The sequence below is a fragment of the Gadus macrocephalus genome, chromosome 14, assembly GCF_031168955.1.
Source record: "Gadus macrocephalus chromosome 14, ASM3116895v1".
NCBI lineage: Eukaryota > Metazoa > Chordata > Actinopteri > Gadiformes > Gadidae > Gadus > Gadus macrocephalus.
Genome location: NC_082395.1, coordinates 9,512,737 through 9,533,432, shown reverse-complemented (window position 1 = coordinate 9,533,432; position 20,696 = coordinate 9,512,737). Strand labels below are relative to the sequence as shown.

Here is a 20,696-nt window from a genome sequence, read left to right as displayed (position 1 = left end):
TGATTTTGTTGTAAAATGTGTAAAATGTGTAAAAGATACAGTGTTTGTATACATCCAGTTATCACAAAATAAACATACATTGATTTGACTATTCTTTGCATTTATTGATACAATGTGCTCATTAAGTCATTTAGGAACAGAGCACATGATTTGTAGACAAATACAAAGCAGGATCTACTCTCTATTTACATTTGAGCTATCCCCTCATGTTCCACTAAAATGTATCTAAACAGCAACTTTACACAAGCTTATGCTTAGCTTTAAGTTGTTGACATCTTCATTTCATTTTACAAGAGGTAAAATATACAGAAGCTTAAGTTGGTGTAAGAAGTATCTTTGCTTTGTGGAGGGACTGTGAAATAATCATTCTTTGTGTTAAATTAATAATATCATATATAATTTACCTTCGTCCTCCCGTACAAAAAGATACTTTCAGCGGTTTTCTTTGTTGCAAGTAACACCTTTAGTCTAAGCAATACATGTCATTCTTTCTACTATAGACAGAGCCATAGGTACATTTTAAACGTTTAAGATTCATCATCTTTAAAATGGTCACTGCCATTAAGTTACAATTGAGGTTCTGTCCTCTTGTCATGGTGTGGCCAATATCCGTTTGACTCAACATCTTATGGGAACTATTGTATTCCATCCATCCAATAGATGGAGCCAAAGATAACATAGCAAGTCAAGTTTTGGTCACCAAATTATGGCATGTCCTTTCAAAAGGTATTGGAAAGTTGGACTCAGTAGACATTTCTGAAAATATATTTTCAATCTGGTATTCAATTACTAATATTTCCTTCCTACTCTTTGAACTTATTCTTGATAATTTTTTTCTTTCAAGTTGTCCTACGTTAATGTGATACGGTTGTGCTGAACTGTGAAAGCACTTTGAGGTGCAAAGTCTGTATGAAAGGTTCTAGATAAATACAAGTTATTAAGTTATAAAATATAAATAAAGTTATTATTATTTAGTCTGGAACGGTCATCGAGTTCTCTGTTGATATATTTATTGAGTGTTTATTAGGTATTCAGCTCATGCCAACTTATATGTTAATCTTTCAGAAAACATACACACTGTATTCTGTTGACCTTGCCTTTCCATGCCTTTTACTGTTTAGGGCCAATCGTATGTCTACAAAAATGTAAACAAATCACATTAAGAAAGATTCCAAAGGAGTCCTTTATTTAGATAAGGTGAAGAGGTGAAGAAAAACATATGACACTATGAAATAAAGTTAAACCAAGCTAGGGCAGGGAGGGGGCCATATGGGAGAGGTGTAAATAAAGCTGGTTCATGTGGGTCTCCTGGTCCTGCTCCTCAAGCCAGTGAGCCCTGCGATCCCAGGCCCCTGGGCCGGGTCTGGCGGGACCAGCCGCTCGGCGCCCCCCAGAGGATCCTCCAGCATCAACAGGTAGTCCCCGCTCTGCTCCTCCGGGTCTACGGACTCCTCCAGGCTGAACAACAAGCTCTCCGCCTCCATCACAGGGTCCTCCTCGTCGGTCTCTTCTTCTGCAGGGTCATGTCCTTCACCCTCCTCCTCCTCGTCCTCCTCCTCTTCCTCCGACTCCTCCTCCTCGTTGTCTTCCATCTCCTCCGCTGCTACGGTCTCCTTCTCCTTGCCGTTGTGGTCCTCTCTGGGGTAGCGGAAGACGTCTCGTTGGTCACTGAAGCTGATGTGCTTTGCACCCGGCTCTCGCCTTCGTATCTCCTCGCTCACTTCCATGCCAAGCCTCTCCTCCTCTTCTTCTCCAGTGTGCAGGAGGATAGGAGAGCTGAGCAGAAGCCTTTTCTCTGCTTCCTCCACCTCATCCTCCTCCTGTTCGTCTTCCTTATCTTCCTCCTCCTCTATTTCTAAGTCTACCTCCTCCTCTTCCTCTTCCTCCTCTTCCTCCTCCTCGTCATTCTCCTCCTCATCCTCTTCCTCCTCCTCCTCCTCCTCCTCCTCCTCCTCGCGGACGATGTGAAGCTTCCTGTCCAAAATCTCCTCCTCTTCCGGCTCCATCCTCTCGGCCAGAGCCTCGGCGGTCGGCAAGGGGAACTCAGGCACCTTCAGGATGACCGTGGCGCAGCCGCTGTCCTTGCGGGCCCCCTCGGGGTGATCTGGGTAGGTCTCCGCGTCGTAGCCTAGCACGAAGCACAAAACCACACAACCGCACAATTACAACAGGTGAACCCGACGACGCTGGCCGAGGTATCTGGAGGCACCGATCAGGTAGCCTCCCGAAACCGGCCTGAATCTCACAAGCTGGCTATAGATTTTGACTTGGAACACGTCTGAGGAGGGCAGCGTTGCTCCTTATGGATCCCTGTGCTCCGTATGAAGCTTGGTTAGGGACCCCATAACGACTTGTGTTCACACATGGTTCATACAGGGCTCACGTGGGGGCTAGGCTCCTTCCTCAGCCCTCAGCAAACCCAACCGAGAGATCTAGATGATGACGAAACCGGCCAGTGCCGTTTTGGACATTTCTAGAGTGGCTTAATTTGTATCATTAATATTTACGCTGCTTTAGAATTCGTTTTATTTAAACGCTGTACATTCAATGATGAATGAAAATGGGAGCCATTGGTTCATAGTGTTGACTTGTGAAATACAGGATCCAGGATCTGGCTGCAAAGTAAGTTTGGCAGAACTTCCAGACTCAATGAGCAAAGTTCTTATCGTCTGGCTGTGCAAGAATACTGATCAGTATTAAATGGAGCCAATACCATCACTGATTTGTTTGTGGTGTGATCTGCCGATCATTAATCCGATCATGTTTTAGATCACATTTGTGTACAAATGTGTGTTGTGTCTGGTTACAACAGCAATGTGTCTGCTTTTCTCTGGAAAACTCTTTCAAATTATGCCATTATCCCTGTAGTCCCCGCTGTAGTGAATACACCTGGTTTCCCTGCAGTCATCGCCAGATCCTACTTCAGTGGTAGTTATTTGTACATGGCGCCAGTATTTTCTAACAGTTACTAGTCGTTATTCTCCTATTGAAATCTCGTATCTAACCGGTTTGCTTTTGCCTATAGTTTGGTGGATCAACGCCTCCAGCCTGCCTGCTTCAGTCCCTCCAGCCTGAAGCTCCCCACTCTCCAACCTGACCCCTGCCTCACTAATACAAGTTAACCGGGGAGCAGCTGCTTTTGTGGATTGAGCACAATGACGTTCGTATTTTTCAACCGATTTCATTGAGTCGTTTTTATTCAATATTAATCCATATCTTTGATAGACTATTTATTTATTCATTTTGCTCCACGTAGATCATGCACCCTTCAATAAAAATGGCTCCCCTGTTTACTTGCATTAGTTTATGCGTTGGCCTCTCCAATATGGCGGAGGCATTGAAGTATTGCAGTAACGGGTCAAAGCAGTCAATACACCAATCGATTCCTATATTTCTGTGCTTCTTTGTACCAGGGGACGGCTAATAGACTCAGCAAGTGAAGATAGAAGTCTACTACTCGTGCCCTGGTACATAAAAGTAACAGACCCATAATTACTGAGACGAGCCACACCTGTGTCTGTCCTACGACTGCACCTCTGTGACAAAAGGTCTATCGGCTTTTTGCTTTTAGTCACGTAATTGACTCTTGTGATCATCATTCGACAGGTTCATGGCTAGATCGCCGGTCGATTTGGAGCGTATATCGACCGATTACGATCGATGGCGTTTCGATCAGTGCAATTCGTCTCTGACTGTGGGATGGGGGGGGAGAAAGGTGGTATCTGCTAAAGACTTTTCTTAGGAACAGGGACTACTGTGAGTGAGGTAGTCAGTGTGTTGACCTTCCCAGTCGGCCGTGTAGGGCACCTCCTCCGCCTCCATCTCCGGGGAGCCGATCTCCAGCCGGCCCTCCTGGATCACCTGGGTGATGTGTTTCAGCTGCTTCAGAAGCTTCTCCTCCTTCTTGGACACTGACCTCTTGCTCTTCTTTCTCCAGCTCTTGCTTCTAAGCAGGAAACAGCCATGTACATTGTGCTGTAAATGTCTTCTCGCGTGTTGTCTTTATGGGTGATTTCAAATAAGTATGAAACCAGTCAAGAAAATATACTCAAATATATTTATTGAGTTCAATGAGAAATATATTTCTCAATCAATCTTTCAATAGCCGAACTGGAACCCAAAGAACTGCTCGTCCCTGCAGGCCTTCAGCAGAAGTGACCGGAGTGAACACCGATCACTCTTCAATCTCGTCACATACATCACAATATATATGGGAATGCAGAACTCTAAACTGAAGAAATTTCTACAACCCAAACTAATTAAATCAAGCAGCCCAAATAAATGAAAATAATCATTAAATGAGTTGCTCATCATTGCATCAGTGATCAGAGCATTTCAAGTAAAATAAAAAAAATAGATCATATTTGCTTACTAAATCCAAATCCTCATGAAAACTGACATATTGCATTCTTAATGGCAGTATGCAATGGCAGCATTGGTCAGTGTGGCCTAAAATAAGACGATTAAATAAAATGACTTACTTGCCAGAAGCAGATCGCTTCCCAGAGACAATCTCCTCCATCTCCCTCTCAGTCTCCAACAGTTGTTCCTGCAGCCTGATCAGCTCATATTCATTTGCTAAGAGACATAAGGAGGAAAATAACTGTGATATTACTCACTTACTCAAGCACATCTCTCTCTCTCTCTCTCTCTCTCTCTCTCTCTCTCTCTCTCTCTCTCTCTCTCTCTCTCTCTCTCTCTATCTCTTTCACCCCCTCTTGCAGGCTCTTATGTATATAAGGAGGAAGGAAAATTTATTTTCCCCCACCTTTCAAGTCTCCAGTGACTATAATCACACACCCTAATATGCAAGCTTTACTCATCAAACCAATTATTATGAAAGTGTTAAGAAAGTCCTCCAGATCTGATAGGCGTCTCATTCAATATCCCAGAGACACCAAGTGTTATCCGAAACAAGTGGGAAAAAAAAGGTTGACTGAAATCACAATCTCTGAAGAATACAATTATGCCTCATTATAACGACTGCGACATCAGAGCTCGTCGCCACATTCATTTAATGTGAAATCTTGACTCAACAGTGATTGAATCAAAACGTGCCACATTGGGTTTGGATAAGATGTTTTGTACGAGTGTAATTTGTTAGAAATGGCAAAGTCATCCGTCAGCGATTAGTGAGGGAAATGCCTTGTGAGGATATCTGTTCTGTGTTGACCCTCCTTTCTATGAATGCAACGCCTTCTCGATGAAGGATAAACTTAGGGAGGGAGGGAACACTTCGCTGGTAGTTACTAAATCTTGCTCTTTTTTTACAACTCTACAATCTTACCACGAACACCTTCAATCTGAAAAAAAAGTTACGTAAAACTGTTATCAAAAAGCCCTAAAACACAAGTGTGTTTGTTGTGTGTTCCACATCTTCTTCACATTGATGTACTTACCCAGCTTGCTCCCCAAATTATCACGCTTAAATGTGGAACAAGAGTATTCCAATTTCACTTTCTTCCCTTTAGGTTTACATGTCAACTGCAAACAGAAAGAAAGAAAGAAACATCAGAAAAAAATATTTTTCAAATGTCAATTAGGAAAGAATATATATATATATTATTATCCTTAATACAAAAGAAAAGAAAAATAACACTAAATCACCTTATATATGATGTAAAGTATGTAAAGTAGAATTCCGAATCCATATATGGGGATGACTTGACCAAACAGGTTTTGTTTCTTGGCTCTGCCCTTGCCCGTCACTTTGGCCAGGGCTTCAGCGCTCTGGATCTTAATGGGCCTCTCCCCCCACTGCTCAGGATCCTCTGGTGCTGAGAGACGGCGGATCGTAGGAGGATAGAACCCAGGCCCCACTAGGGGGCAGGAGAGGATGTTGTCATGACAACATCACTTTTTTTCCCCCTACACCCAGCTGATGATATGGATTGATTTGTTTGTTTTGTATTAAATTAATGAGCAAGAAATAAGTTGGGACTGGCCTTACTCTGGCAAATACATGAATGAATAAACTGTAGTCTACGCTTTGGATCCTTTTGAATGACTGAGGCATTCGTTACAGCTTTAAAAACAAGGTTCAATAGACCATCAAGTTTACTCAGGATACATATCAAGTTAACTCATAGCCTATATCAAGTGTACTCGGATCTCTGTTAGCCTATTAGCGTTAGGCCCAGTTGTAGCAGTTAGGCATAGTAGTATCAGGAATTATTTTTGTCTGTAGGTTACAAAAACAGACCCTGTACTTTTATCCTGATTAGTAAATAGTATTCAACTAACATATAATTTTAATATTGCATGATCATTGAATTGAATTATTAATCAGGTGTGCTTTACAGTTGTGTGTCTGCAGTCAATAAAAAGTCATACAATTGATCGGCAAGTTGTAACCTGGTTTTCTAAATGAAACTACCATTTTATTTAAATGTATTTGTCATTGTAAACCGACAAATACATTTCATACCATGGTCGTTTCATGAAAAGGTTGGCTGGCTTACTGTGTAACATCTGGCGACATCAACAACAACAGCAGCAACAGCAGCGAAAGCAAGAGTGATGGCGCATTATAATGATGATGGATGGAAGATGATCTGATAAGCCCTGTCTTACCCTCGATCGGCTGCCCTAGTTCACTTTTCCCTCTGGATAAAAATATTTTAGGGAGGAAAAGAGAAACGCACAGCACGGAACACGATATCAGCGTCACCTTCTGGCAAGTTGTGATCGACATATTTCTTTTATCCTAGTGTTTTTTTCATGAAATATAAAACGAACATCCGGAGATGTGCGAAGTTACCAGCCGCTCTGATTCGACGAATTGACGGTCTGACAAACCGAAGTGAGCGCACTCTAGATGCGTTTAATGTGGACGGCCGACAGGGGGCAGTGCAGACTAGACCTACAGCTCGGCTACACCTGTTTTCGCCACTGCTCTGCGATTTGTTAGAAAGGAAACAAAAAACATGGCCACATGCGGCATACAGAACGTTCGTAGGCCTATAGGCTTACTTTTAGAATGAATGGAACAAATAAAGATTAAGATAACTTTCCACAAACTATAGCGACATTCCGTTTATCTATTTGGTCAGTTGAGATGAAGTCAAGGTAAGAATTTGAGGCAAAGAAATAGCTCTTCTTTTTGTATCAATGTATCTTTAAGAGGCAGATTCAATTCCATAAAGAAAAATGCTTGGACCCTTCTATATTTCAATCTTCTTTAATAGGTCCATGATTTCAATTTGGCCAAAATTGAGCAACTCCGGGAAACATATCTGTGAAACAACGTTGTAGTGCCTCCTTGTGGCACAGTTGGTATGAAACCTAATAATGTGTAATTTGGAGCATACAATATGATGCAGTAGTTTATAGTTGGAAAATAACAGGTTGGGGCAAGATTATTGTATGATAACTCTTTGTTTATCCTGCTTTTGGATTAAGACGAACTGATGAAATGACATTTTTAAAATCCCACAGACTAATACCTCTATTAAGAAATAAATGTTGCCATGTTCGCCTTAATGTAGTAGTTGCTTCCTTTTCAGTTTGTGAAATAAGTAGGCAACGATAATTTGACATTTGTATACATTTTGTACATTTGCTAATGAAATTGGCTTGTTGATTAATGAATTCTTGAAACTAAAGGTTTTTTCAAACAGTGAATGTTTTCATAGTTTCAATACCAAAACGATCCTCTAGTTCGAAAGCAGAATGATGTTTACAATCCATTCTATTCCAGAATCTTGTGTTTCCTATTTCAAAACCAATTAACGCTTATTATGAAAGAACACATTTTCTACTTCTTTGTTACTATTGTACAAAATGAAGTAGGACTATTATTAAATGATATATTATAATTTATAATTTTCATTTATAACAGTATGAGTTGTAAAGATAACTCGGATATGGTTCTGTGGCAAATACCTTCATACCTCAATCTGCATACTGCATAGTCAATTATGTTGTTTTTCTTTTAAAAAATGGCATAGCAACATTTTCCTTTCTACACAGGGTGTATGAGAGGTCGGTGGCTTTCAGAGATGGATGCTGTGTTGTGACTATCTGTAGGCACAAATCAAAGCTCATAACAGGAAGTCCTAAAGGAGGCTTCTGCCCCCCTGCCTGCTGATTGGCCTACTCCAAGAAAACTGGTGAGTTGGGGAGGCAACCTGATGAACATTTATGCTCCACATATCACTAGTGATATGTGGAGTCATTGGTGAAGTCGTTTTTCAAAACCAATTATAGAAACCACTGTCAACGTTATTATTTTAAAGTTTAAAAAAAATTGTTTTTTCATTGCTACATTTGAATGAGCAATTATATGATTGATAGCAAGGCAATATATATATATATATATATATATATATATATATATATATATATATATATATATATATATATCCTTTATTTAACCAGGTTAGTCTCATTGAGCTTAAAGTCTCTTTTACTAGAGAGACCTGGCCAAGATAGACACCATGTCCAAAAAGAATGTTAAATGTTAGTTTCCCAACTTCAATCCATGTTCACTTTTCCTGAAGACCTCTTTACAAAGGGCTTTGACCCTCCCTGGTTATGTATTATGCTGAACACAATCCTTGGTCGGAAATGTTTTGAACACCATTTGAAAAATGTATTATTTTCGCCATGAACCTTGTCGAGGAAGTGTGTACGGGTGAACACTTAATTCAAGGTTCAGATGTAGATTAAAGATGTCTTCAATAAAATGTACACACAGAAATGGGAATGTTCATGTCTGCACCATACATCATGGTACATCATTTATCAGTAGCTTATACATAGTCATTCTACCAAAACATCAATATAACATCGATACTTTTTTTTTATCGACCTGTCCCTACTAAGATATTTGCAAGGTTCTGTTGGCCAACCATGAAAACAGATTGATCAGTTTTAGTGATCTTTTGCAATGCTTTAGCTCCCTATTTTAAGTGACAATTCCCTTTAATGACGTGTAGTATTTAGCAAATACACCTTTAATGCATGTTGTTTCATGCCATGCTTTATATTGCATGTCATACATTATTTAATAGCATGCAAATTACTTTTTAAACTTGATCCCCTTGATTAGATTGATTTATGTTAGTGAGGGAACCAAGCTGTTAGTTCCTAGCCTAACATAGCCAGACCATTTCACAAATGCATATTAGTCTGGAACCTCAGTTCATTTTCGATTTCCAAGGGGTGTTTTCAATGGACACAGACCAAAAAGCCCCTGGACACATTGGTTACAGCGACAACGAATCAGGGCAGCTAAAAGTGTGACACATAAGCGGCAGCCATCTCTTTTTTTTTTATGAAAGACCTCAACAGAGCTTCCATAGTGCACTCTTCTGTAAAGTCATCCTATCATACATGCCCCATATTAGATAAACAGTTGTGATTGGTCCGAACCAGACCAGATCTGCTGGATTACTGTGTGAACGAAAGGAGGGGCAGAAGCATATGCCAGAGCAAATAATACATGAGCTCGCAGGTTTTTCTGTACCCCAGGCTAGTTAGGTACAAGAACCCAGGTAAATAAGGATTTATTTCCCAAAACGGATGGTAAACCTACAAAGTCTTGGCTACAAAAGTGAAACAATACTTTGGCCCATCCCGCTGGAATTTAAGATTAACAAAATAGGCCTTACTATGAAAAAGTGTTGAGACTGAAACCTAGAAACAGGATCCTTATACCAACACAAACATAAACGGGAGGACTGCAAACGACAGAATACCTAGCTGCGAAGGCTACAACTGGTTAAAACTCCCTCCCTTTCCTCAGATTTGGTGTACCCCAATCCCTCTTCAGGTGTTGGAGTGGTGCCTATAGATGCCCTTCCCCTTTGGCAGGTGAACCAGGAATCCGCTGCTGTAAGCAGAGGTGAACATTTAAGAAAAATAACTAACAAGCGTATCATTAACACATGAAAATCAATGCTATATTAAACTGAGAGAAGGTCCCTGAATATGTTGTTTTATAAATCAACCAAGTTGATGAATGATACAAATATGTGTGTATTCTTAATGGAGTGTGGCTGGTGTCAACTGTGTTTTATAATTACTGATGTGCTGTAAATGGGATAGCCGTCCCAGTTAGATAAATGATAAAAATGTGATAAAAAAAAAACTAGAATTTGATAATATTTTAAACTGTGATCCGATTTAAAATTGTAGTGCCCAGGACGTTATAAACACCTGTGGTTGGCATTAGCCTTTTGGGTTAGGCTATAAATCTCTATATCCACAGTAGTTTGTAATAGCTGGCACAATGATAACTTATTGCCGATGCCATACACCCTTCATAAGCTTTTAATCCTAGGAAACAAATATGTGTTTGTGTACCATCTCTGGAAGAATGGATTATAGATTATCAGTGCCAACCAGCATATGATGCCAAAAGAGATTATACTTGCTGTATGTGTAAAGCTGATAGCACTGTTCCCTAACAACTGGCTGTTAGGGAAATGTTGGCACAATGCAGGACTTCAAAGTGACACGCCATTTGACATGCTGCAGTATATTAGACATTGTGAGTGGGGGAGATTTCATTTATAGAGATTCCTTCCCCAAACACATTGCTGTTTGGGAAATAATTTAGACCCAACAATGTCTTCCTTCTCCTTTTTCCTCTGTTCTCTCCACTTTCTATTATTCCAGTCAATTCAACTGTGACCCGACTCAAATGTATTTCCATATTCCCCCCATAATTGTAACATTGTTAAAATAAGACTTTAATCGCTTTCATGAAAACCCCTCAGTACATTTCAAGCTGTGCAATTACTCAAAAAATAGGACCTGCTAATGTCTGTGGTGAACATATCACAGTGCACTCTCTTTTCCCAAAATCCAGCTGGGAAGTATTTCATTTTGAATCTGACCACATGCATATTCACTAGCATATGGAAAAGCGGTTGAAGTGAACAAAAACAGAGAGAACAGTTGGCCCACTTCTTTTCGGGCCGTTGCCCCGGTACACTTCTCCTGCTTACTGCAGAGCTATATGTGAGAGCCCCACCGCCCATCCTGTGCACAGACAAGCAAATTGTTAGCAGCCCATGTCCTCTATTTGTTTACTGTGCCTCTCGCTTATCAAGCCTTTAATTAGTTAATTATTCTTCATTAGACACAATTAAAATACAACAGTCTGCCCCTGCAGAAGTTCTCTGTGCCGCGCGGCTACAAAGGCAGCACCTAGCGCCCTGGGAGGCAAAGCCTCTGTGCTCATAATAGCGTGCCTGTGTTTTTCTTGGGGTGCAATATAAATATCAATGTAAGATTTCTTATTAGACGCAGAGAGAAATAAAACATTTACTTTGCTGAAATGTTCATGCGTTCCAATGTTGACTGAGGAATAGATTCACGCACATGGAAATCAACGCACATTCTCTGAAGAAAATTACTTTTTAGCAAAATAGATTGTTTTTTTTCCCCCTCTCTCTCTCTGTTCATGCAAGTGATTTGTTGCAGAATGTCACCTTACACAACAGCAGCAAACCCATTTCACAATAAGACCTGGGTTCTTTTCCCAACCACCTCTGTCTGCCGCTGTCTAAATCATTCAATTTACTTCCAAATTGCATGTCGAGTGTTAGGGTAAGGGCTTATTGTGATGACAGTATATTAAATCAAAGCACTCATATATTTTTGAGATGGATAATTTTTTATTTTATTCGATATTGATGGGTGATGCATGAGTGTCGTGAAGGACACACACGGTTACAATTTCCCGGGTTTTTATATTCATAGAACAAAGACAGTTGTGAAAAGTGAATGAGGTGGATTAATGGAGTCTAAGCATGCTTTACAATATAGGCCAGACCTTGAGTGTCTTTTACTGCTCTGGTTGTCAGACCACACATTTATTTATTAGCATGGCTGGAACAGTCCTCACAAGGCTCTGAATAATACACTGCTAACAAATCACCATGGGATCACATTTGAATTTCCTGCTATCTTTAGAGCTATGCAACCAAAAAACCCACACTATGAATAATTCTGTTGTTTGTTGTACACAAGTTCAACATATTTGGTTATAAACGTTAACACGATAGAATTCAATGGTTACATTAATATAATGTTTTCGTCCATTAACACATGAAGTGTCACATTTTAGAAATAGAATTAGAAGAAGAAAGTCCAAATTCAATCAAAATAAAACTAAATATGTAGATTGGACCACTACCATGCCCCCATGTGTTAAAATTTTGTCCATGTTTTGTGTGCAAACATAAAATTAATGTTCATGAACTCAAACCGTTGCAGTCTAGAGAAATAAAGTTCCTTGCATATGGCACACTGTTTGAAAGTGTCATGTCTTTGTGTTTGGATGGATTGGGGGAGACTGGGTTGGTTCCACACATAGTAGGCTGCCATTGTAATCCCTTCATATGTTTGTGCGCCTGCTCTCCTATCGATTATTTACGTTCATTTGAAAGATGGTTTGACCAACTCTGTTCAGAAGAGAGTTTATTATACTCGGCCAAGCAAATCTTTACCATTTCACCACAAACGCACACACACACACACACACACACACACACACACACACACACACACACACACACACACACACACACACACACACACACACACACACACACACACACACACACACACACACACACACACACACACACACACACACACACACCTGCATGTCCCCCCTGTGTGTTTCAGCCACCTTTAATGCCCTTAACTAACACTAATAGGAGATAATGATTGGTGCTCAGCAAAAAGACATGCTCTCTGAATTATTAACAAGTTAACTTTATAGTGGAGCCACTCTATCCCTGAAGACAAACAGCCCCAAATGTTTGCAAAATATAATTAAGCCAAGGCCTCCTTAAATGTCATTGCAGCCTGTGCCATGTTTCAAATTGTTCTGCATCAACAGAATTTAACGAGATGGCTAAGGAATCCATTTCCTGCAAGCATGTGATAAGCCACACATACAGTGGAGCACTTTCATTGATTGCCAAAATAAAGCATTTTGTATGCAAATGGCGGAATGGAGTGGCTAAGCTGATTCAGCCTCATGGACACCAAATAATGGCCCTTACAATTAATACTTCTACATGCTATCCATTGAAAATGTCATCTGCTGTTTAACGTCTCTAAAACACTTACACGTCCCCGGAAAAATAGCAGAAAAATACAGCGTTCCAAACGGACTAATATGAAAGCCAATGAACAAATACAGCCAGCCATCCCTCGCTGTTCCCTCGTATGTTTGGCCTCGCTCGTCCCTCTCCTGTCGCCTCATGCTCTTGCACATTTTTGGATTAACTGATTATCTTTGAACATGAAGGAAGGTCTGTTGACCCCAAGGGGCTGGGGGGGTTGAAGGGGGGTTGGGGAGTGGCTAGCAGGCGCTTGGAAGCCATGCTGCATTGTTTGAACTAAATGTGCTTGTCTTGTTCTTGCAAACACAGCTCATTTTGTTGTGGCAATACAGGGTTTGCATAAGACCCACAGGTCTTATGCAAACTGTGGCTGATAAGATCAGCCACAGTTGGGTTCTAACCCACCTTTTGGTCCATCACTACAGCTGGGAGATATTGGTGGCAGGAAAGCAGTGTTTTATTCAACTAGGACAACAAGAGGAGAGGAAGAAGTGTCTGAGCTGTATTCAAAGAGTCAACCTCCCTCAACATCGACCTGGCTGATGTGGGGGAAATGGAATGGAAAGCTCTTCCACCTGGTGAACTTGGAGTTGGCCCGTCTAACCTTTCATGTAGATCTCCAAAATCACTGTTAGTTCTGTGACCATCCGTTGGTGCCCAATGGATTTGGCATAAAAATAGTTTCTCTCTCACTCTGCTTCTGTTGACCGTTGGTGGTCAACACTGGACATAGGCCTACGCTAGCAGAACTGTTGTTATTGTATTGGGCTACAAACCAATGAATGGATGATTATTCAGGCGACACCGGGCCCTTGTGGTGTAAATAGATATGATACTGTAGTGTAGAAGGTCTGCAGGTCTGGCAGTAAAACATCTCACCACAAAGGGTGTCATGATGAACGATGCAGGTCATGACACACAATGCAATGCAACGTAAATAAAACAAAATGGAAGTTTGAATAAGTGAATATAGTACAGCATGTACTATTGATGTATTAAATATTGTTATACCGATGGATGGAGCATGTTAATAGTCTATAGTACATAGTTGCTGTAACGGTGCATACAGTATATTTTGGAAAACCTCAAAACAATGATAAGAAATTAGTTTACTTTATCTATGATGTCACATTGATTTACTATCGACTTAATCAGCCTGAATAAAAATAGTCTTCTGCGGCGCTTTGAGCATGTTGTTTTTGTATTCGTTGTCAAGGAAACATGTGGTCGATAGTTGTATTTGAGTTGTTTTTAATGTTGGCTTCTTACCAAATTGATTCGGAACTGTTGAAAGGCAAAGCTATCCCGTTATTGATGCACACCATGCAAACGCTATCGACCAATCAGGCGCAAGTATCTAACAATGAAGTGTGAATATATTCAAATGAATATAAAGCACATATATATTGTAGATACACTCTCGTTTTACCTATCTTTCCCTCCATGTGTGGCATTTCCTTTCTCAAAATATGAACTCTTCTGCACCATTTCAGTGTCAAGGACGGCCGCCAAAACAGTTGACAGCAGCAGCATTTCAAGTGAACGAGTAAGATGAGCCATTCCTCGGGATGAGGCCAGCCGAGGTGGAGGTGGAGGTGGAGGACGGTGATGAGGCTGACCTGCTGATCAGGTGAGCGCGGAGGCCTGTGGAGAGAATCCCCTCTCTGCTGCCCAGGCTGGAATTTTCTTTGCGCTTGAGAAGTGTTTAACTTTCCCAAATCCCAATTGCACTCAGCAGGGAGTGTCCCCCCCCACCTCCTCTCTCTCTCTCTCTCTCTCTCTCTCTCTCTCTCTCTCTCTCTCTCTCTCTCTCTCTCTTTCTTTCTTTCTCTCTCTCTCTCTCTCTCTCTCTCTCTCTCTCTCTCTCTCTCTCTCTCTCTCTCTCTCTCTCTCTCTCTCTCTCTCTCTCTCTCTCTCTCTCTCTCTCTCTCTCTCTCTCTCTCTCTCTCTCTCTCTCTCTCTCTCTCTCTCTCTCTCCCCTCACCCATTCTGTTCGGAGCCTAGGTATAGTGGCTTCCCTTCAGTCCTCGTGCCTGGTCAGGGGTTTGGGTGCGGTCATCACTATGACGATGGAGGCTCTGCTGTCAGGCCGAGGGGAAGCTAAGCCCGGAGGGAAGAGAAAGGGGGGGGGTAGAGAGGTAGAGAGGGATTGAGACACCTGACCAGGAATTATCCATGACACCTGGCTTCTCAAGCTGCCAGCTTGAAAGCGCATGGTTTGGGATCACCTCTCGGCATGTGGTCAGTCAGAGCTCACTCAGCACATACCACTCCTTTCTTTTTATTCAGTAGACGACGTGAAGTTATATTATGTAGTACCTCAATCCCTCTGTGTATCTTTTTGTGCATTTATGAATTGAAACTATTAAGATTTTGAAAGATAAACAAATGTAAAGTTCACCTCCTTTTTGCAACTGTTTTGGTCACATAGGAGACCAAAAAGTGTGCAGTTCAAACAAAGGTGTTCAATAAGTCACACTGTGCAACCACCAGTCAGGCCTCCTTTGCTTCTTTATAAATTAGTTGCAAAATGTAGTAAACCTTGCTGTTCACCAGTGGTACACCAGTGAACCTTGCTGTTCACCAGTGGTACACCAGTGAACCTTGCTGTTCACCAGTGGTACATGAGTATATCCTGGACTGCTTGCAGGGCAGCAGTGCTTTCCAGGTTCGCACCTGGAAAGCACTGCTGCCCTGCAAGCAGTGCTTTTTTTTTTTTTTTGTAATTATTATTTTTTTTTTTTGCAATCCATAAATCCCGACTGTACTGTAGGGATAGAGTATTCAGAGTTCCGATGTGATATGAATTGTGATTATGTAAATATCGTGATATGATACATCATTTAATAAAGTAATGAAAATCGCTGAGCATGTTGCCAGCGTGCGCGACTTAAGCCCAACGATAGTCTAACGATAGTATGCATAGAGTCTGGCGCGTTTCACTAATGGTGTATACAAGCTGGTTCAAATCATTACCGCAGTAGAGCGTGCGCTGTCAACATGGGCAAGTAAACTCCGAACGACCCTGTTAACCGTGGCCATAGGCGTGGACGTGGAAGCTCACCTACGCCCATACCCTCACATTCACCATTTACCCCCTGGAGAAGATGCCGCCGTTGCCCCTGCCCCTGACCAAGTGCCCTCGCTCTCGCCTTCTCTTTCCCGTGGTTGCCCCGACGACTCCCATGCATCCCTTGCGTTGTCCGTGGCCTCAGTAGCCGAGGAGTATCTCCTCTCTAGCAACCCTCGCCAAGAAGAAGAGGGCCCAGAAGACGCCGTTTTGCCTGGATGTCGCAGACGAGCAGTTCATGTGCGATCTCATCCACAACAACAACATCCTCTTGGACTTTACGTATCTTGACGTATGCAACTTATAAGTAACCTACAAGTAACCTGTGAGCATGATAGCCTAATTCACCCATAACTTATGGCCCGCGTATACAGAGCTTATCAACCACATGCTCCCAGACGTTGCATTAGTCAAAAAACTTTGGGCATGCACAGAATTCTTCGACGGCTTAGGTTTTCCAAATCGTCAAGGTGTGACACGGACATTACATGAGTAGATTGTCCCCCCAATCTCTAACTATTTGAAAAGATCCCCCCCATTACCTTGAGAATGCGGTCTATAAACTAAAATGCAAACAATAATAGCAGATAAAATCTCAGAAGACATACACAATTCATGACAAGAAGAGACAAAAACTATCTAGAGCCGTTTTGTCTGTTCCGAGCTACTGTAGAAACATGGCAGTGCAAAATGACGGGCTCTGTTGAGGAGGACCCGGGCCTGTGTAGATATAACGGGCTCCTTCTAAGGTAACAAAAACACAATGATTGTAATTTTCATGGGATTATACACGTTTTTTAAACATATATACAATTGGCATTATGAAAATTTTAGCTCCTACCCCTTTAAAATAAGCCATTCAAGATACATTCCCGACACCGAATGACAAAAGATGCAGAAAGATCGACAGACCTTTTTGCCATAGCCAAGACAGTAATACTAGCCTTCCGAGGGCAACCTTTAGCTACATGTAAATGGAAAATGACGATGTCATGGTTCATCTCCTGAATTGAAGCATGTTAATTGTTAATAATATTGTCTGGGGAAAATGAAAAATATTATTACAGAGAATATTCGTGAGTGACATTAATTTAATATGTGATTGTAAGCGAATGAAGATTGTTTTGATTGCTGTATTTACCTTGCTCTGCAAGTCGCTCAACTGTTAAATCCTTGCCGGCATGTGTCTTGTTGTTCTCGTGATTACATAGATAAATAGATCACATCAAAGGCTATGTATACATCAGGGTTAGGTTTCAAATGTCACCATCGTGACAATTTGGCATTTATCTCACTCCGACCGCTAATTAAATTTGTCTTCACCAAAGTCTTTGACCCAGACCCTAGTCCAAGTGATTCTGTATTAAATTGCTCCCTGGTAACAGGTTATGTCACATGGTGAAATGGATTCAAATCATGTGATGTGTTGTCTGAGGTGTTACCGGCCCTCCTCAGCACAGATTGGTAACATATCCCTCTATTTGGGGTGCAACAGAAGCAAGTGAAAATAAGGTGCATGACTGCATGTCAACATTTATTTCCTTTTAGAATCTGTCACTTGTGCTTTAAATATAAAAGAAGTCAAGTAAACATTTGACATTTATCATAAGCATAAGCTGCACAAGTTGTTGTACAAGATAAACTCGGCAGTAGACATCAGATCGTAGAATCGCCGTTTTTGATGGGTTACATTTTTCAACCCCAAAAAAACACCTTCCTAACATCGACAATAAAATGCATTATCTGGGATCACTTTGAGCGGGTGGTGGGGGGCGTAGGGGGCGGGGGGGCTTACGGGGGGAGACATGCAGAAGGCTTTGCTCCTCGGACATCCCACCATCCCTGTGCACTTGTTGAATAAAACATCCCTCTCACAGCGCAAAGTAATGACAGACATAGGGCTCATGTTTGCAGAGATGAAACTGCCCTATCCTCCAGAATGCCTGAGAGAGTTTAGCCTTGATGCATTTTGCACCCAACCCCCCTCCCCCCAACCCCCCCACCTTCCGCAAAAAAAACAACAACAACAACAGCCCTGCCTTGACAAGTTATCTGTGACCTGTGGCGAGAGCAGGAAAGGCTGCGGTGAAAATCAATCTTCGCCTCTCCTTTCGCCTTGAATACCAGTGGAGCAAACAAACAGGCCTAAACAATACGATATACACCACATATCAATTACACTAAATGCTCGGTATCTATACTTCACTGTCCCAGGCACACACACCGGCTACAAGGCTCACACGCTGCTGTGGCACGATAATGCTGCTGCATTGTTCCTCGCCATCTGGAGGGCTGATAAGGCTCGCCTGCGCATGGTCGATAATAAGAACAGGCAGGGGGAAAACTGAGTGTTAAACATTTCCTTGGCCCATGAAAAAGGTTCCATTAAGTCCACTGACCCCAATTGAATATTAATGAGCTAATTAACAGATTTATTGTTATACGCAATTTCTGGAGGGGCCGTTTTTTTCAAGTGCTATTATTTTTCTAATTATTTTCTGCACTTTTTTATAATTGAATCTTTGTAGCTGCCAGCCTCCTGTTCGTGTCTTGGCAACCAAAAAACATTTTGGCATCTGTTTTCTTCCCTCCCTGTAAACGGCAACACTGAAAGGGTGCCGTGCGTATAGACGTTTGTCATCCGGACTCATCTCAGGCTTGCATCAAACACGGCTCATGCAGACAGACCACGGTGACTACTCTTAAAATCACTACATCTGGGCGTAAAAACAGCAAAAAAACGTTCAGGTGTTGATTACTAAACGGCAATTACGGAGGTTGTTGGTGGATGAAAAGAAGAGCCGTGTGACGCCGGAGTCTGAACAATGGTTTGAATGGACGGTGACAGCTGGGCTCGCTAGATAGCATAATCAGCTGATGAGGAGGACACACTGAAGCCGTCTTCAGTGGAGAACTGGGGAGCAGGGATCTGAGAGGGAGGTGGTCACCTTCAGAGGGATCACTGGATATATCACGGGCTTTAAAAGAAAGCGTTGAATAGGGTTTTTTCATCTTCAGGATGCGGGGGTTGAAAGTTGACAAAATCTTTTAGCATGTTGTTGGAGGAACGGTCGGTAATGATACATCCCCTAAGGACCTGTGTAATTGTCTTGGCTTTGGTTTGGTTGTTTATGACGCCATTTTGGGCTGGATCGGTATTATCCACCTGGGTAAGATTATCAGGATTGTCAGGATTATCATGACATAATTGTGTTTCTAATGAATTTTAAGGTGTAATATCGGACATTTATTTTGTTCCAATCTTCTTCACATTCTAGCATGTAAGCTTGTTGTCACGGTATAACATTCAGCCAACTAAGAGCAGGAAATGAGAGTGATCTGAGGAAGTGCGTGCATGTGTGTGTGTGCGTTTTTGTGTGTGTGTCTGTGTGTCTGTGTGTATGTGAGCGTGTGTGTGTGTGTGTGTGTGTGTGTGTGTGTGTGTGTGTGTGTGTGTGTGTGTGTGTGTGTGAGCGTGTGTGTGTGTGTGTGTGTGTGTGTGTGTGTGTGTGTGTGTGTGTGTGTGTGTGTGTGTGTGTGTGTGTGTGTGTGTGTGTGTGTGTGTGTGTGTGTGTGTGTGTGTGTGTGTGCGTGCGTGCAAAGGTAGTGATTAGAAAGCAGCGGGTGCATTGTGATAACCTTTTCAATAACTCTGATGTCATTATTATTGCATTTAGCTGTCTCTGTGTTTGACTAATTCTGTTTGGGACTGAAATGCAATTTTAGCCAAACAAAAGAAGCAGGTACTTATGGTTAGTTCGCCAATAATAACTTGTGCATTGTAATAAACATATTGCTGTTGTATGGAAATTTGGACTCATTATAATAATTTTGCCTGATCCAATAGGCAGTTGATATTAAGAGCAAGGCCCTGCAGTCATAGATAGGATTATTATGCTATACATCACAAAGTGCGTTAAGCTCATAAAACCTGTCAACGGTAAGGGTGGGAAGTTTCAACATGTTGCCCAGAAGGTTAATATATTTCTTCCAAAGGCTGAAAAGAAATGTCGACTATATTGCTTCTATTTGGAAGCCAATTTTCTGCCATTTGACAATTCTCGGTTTAGGGCCCCTCCAACTCCATCCACATACATTACTTTCCCTTAATCAACTTCTGTGTCCGAGCCCTTCCAGCTAGCGGTGATTTGGTTGTGGAATAGAGAGCATTTCTATTTGTGAAGTTGGATTCTATATTCAGATCATCTAGTGGGCAATTAGAGAAACCTCATGAGGAAATACAGCCTCTCTGTGTAACAGGAGATCCTTTCCTAAACATACACAAAGAAAATGAAATGAAATCAGTTCCAGACACACACACACACACACACACACACACACACACGCACACGCACACGCACACACACAATATACATTGTTTGGCCATACACAGTGTTTGGCCTTTGCTGGGCTGAAACTGCAGAAAAAATACTTTCTACCCAGAATTCTTTTGAAATAATGTTGATTTTGTTTTGCTATTTGATCCGAAACGGTATCCCTGGAACACCCCTACTGTACTGTGTGCACTCTATCCCCCT

At 41.6% G+C, this 20,696-nt stretch overlaps 1 protein-coding gene and 1 long non-coding RNA gene across 2 annotated transcripts; one reads left to right on the top strand and one right to left on the bottom strand.

Moving 5' to 3' along the window:
• Positions 1-1,164: 1,164 nt before the first annotated feature.
• On the bottom strand, positions 1,165-6,816 carry ric3a (RIC3 acetylcholine receptor chaperone a). The gene is made up of 6 exons (XM_060072328.1): positions 6,574-6,816; positions 5,608-5,819; positions 5,400-5,484; positions 4,482-4,578; positions 3,783-3,946; positions 1,165-2,128 (listed from the first exon to the last, which is right to left on the bottom strand). Exons 1-6 carry the CDS (start codon positions 6,692-6,694, stop codon positions 1,296-1,298), a joined length of 1,512 nt encoding a protein of 503 aa, XP_059928311.1. The 5' UTR covers positions 6,695-6,816; the 3' UTR covers positions 1,165-1,295.
• Positions 6,817-6,907: 91 nt separating this feature from the next.
• On the top strand, positions 6,908-14,731 carry LOC132472622 (uncharacterized). Its single transcript, XR_009529122.1, has 4 exons — positions 6,908-7,068; positions 7,972-8,111; positions 9,749-9,847; positions 14,582-14,731. It is a non-coding gene; the product is annotated as an uncharacterized LOC132472622 (long non-coding RNA).
• Positions 14,732-20,696: the final 5,965 nt, after the last annotated feature.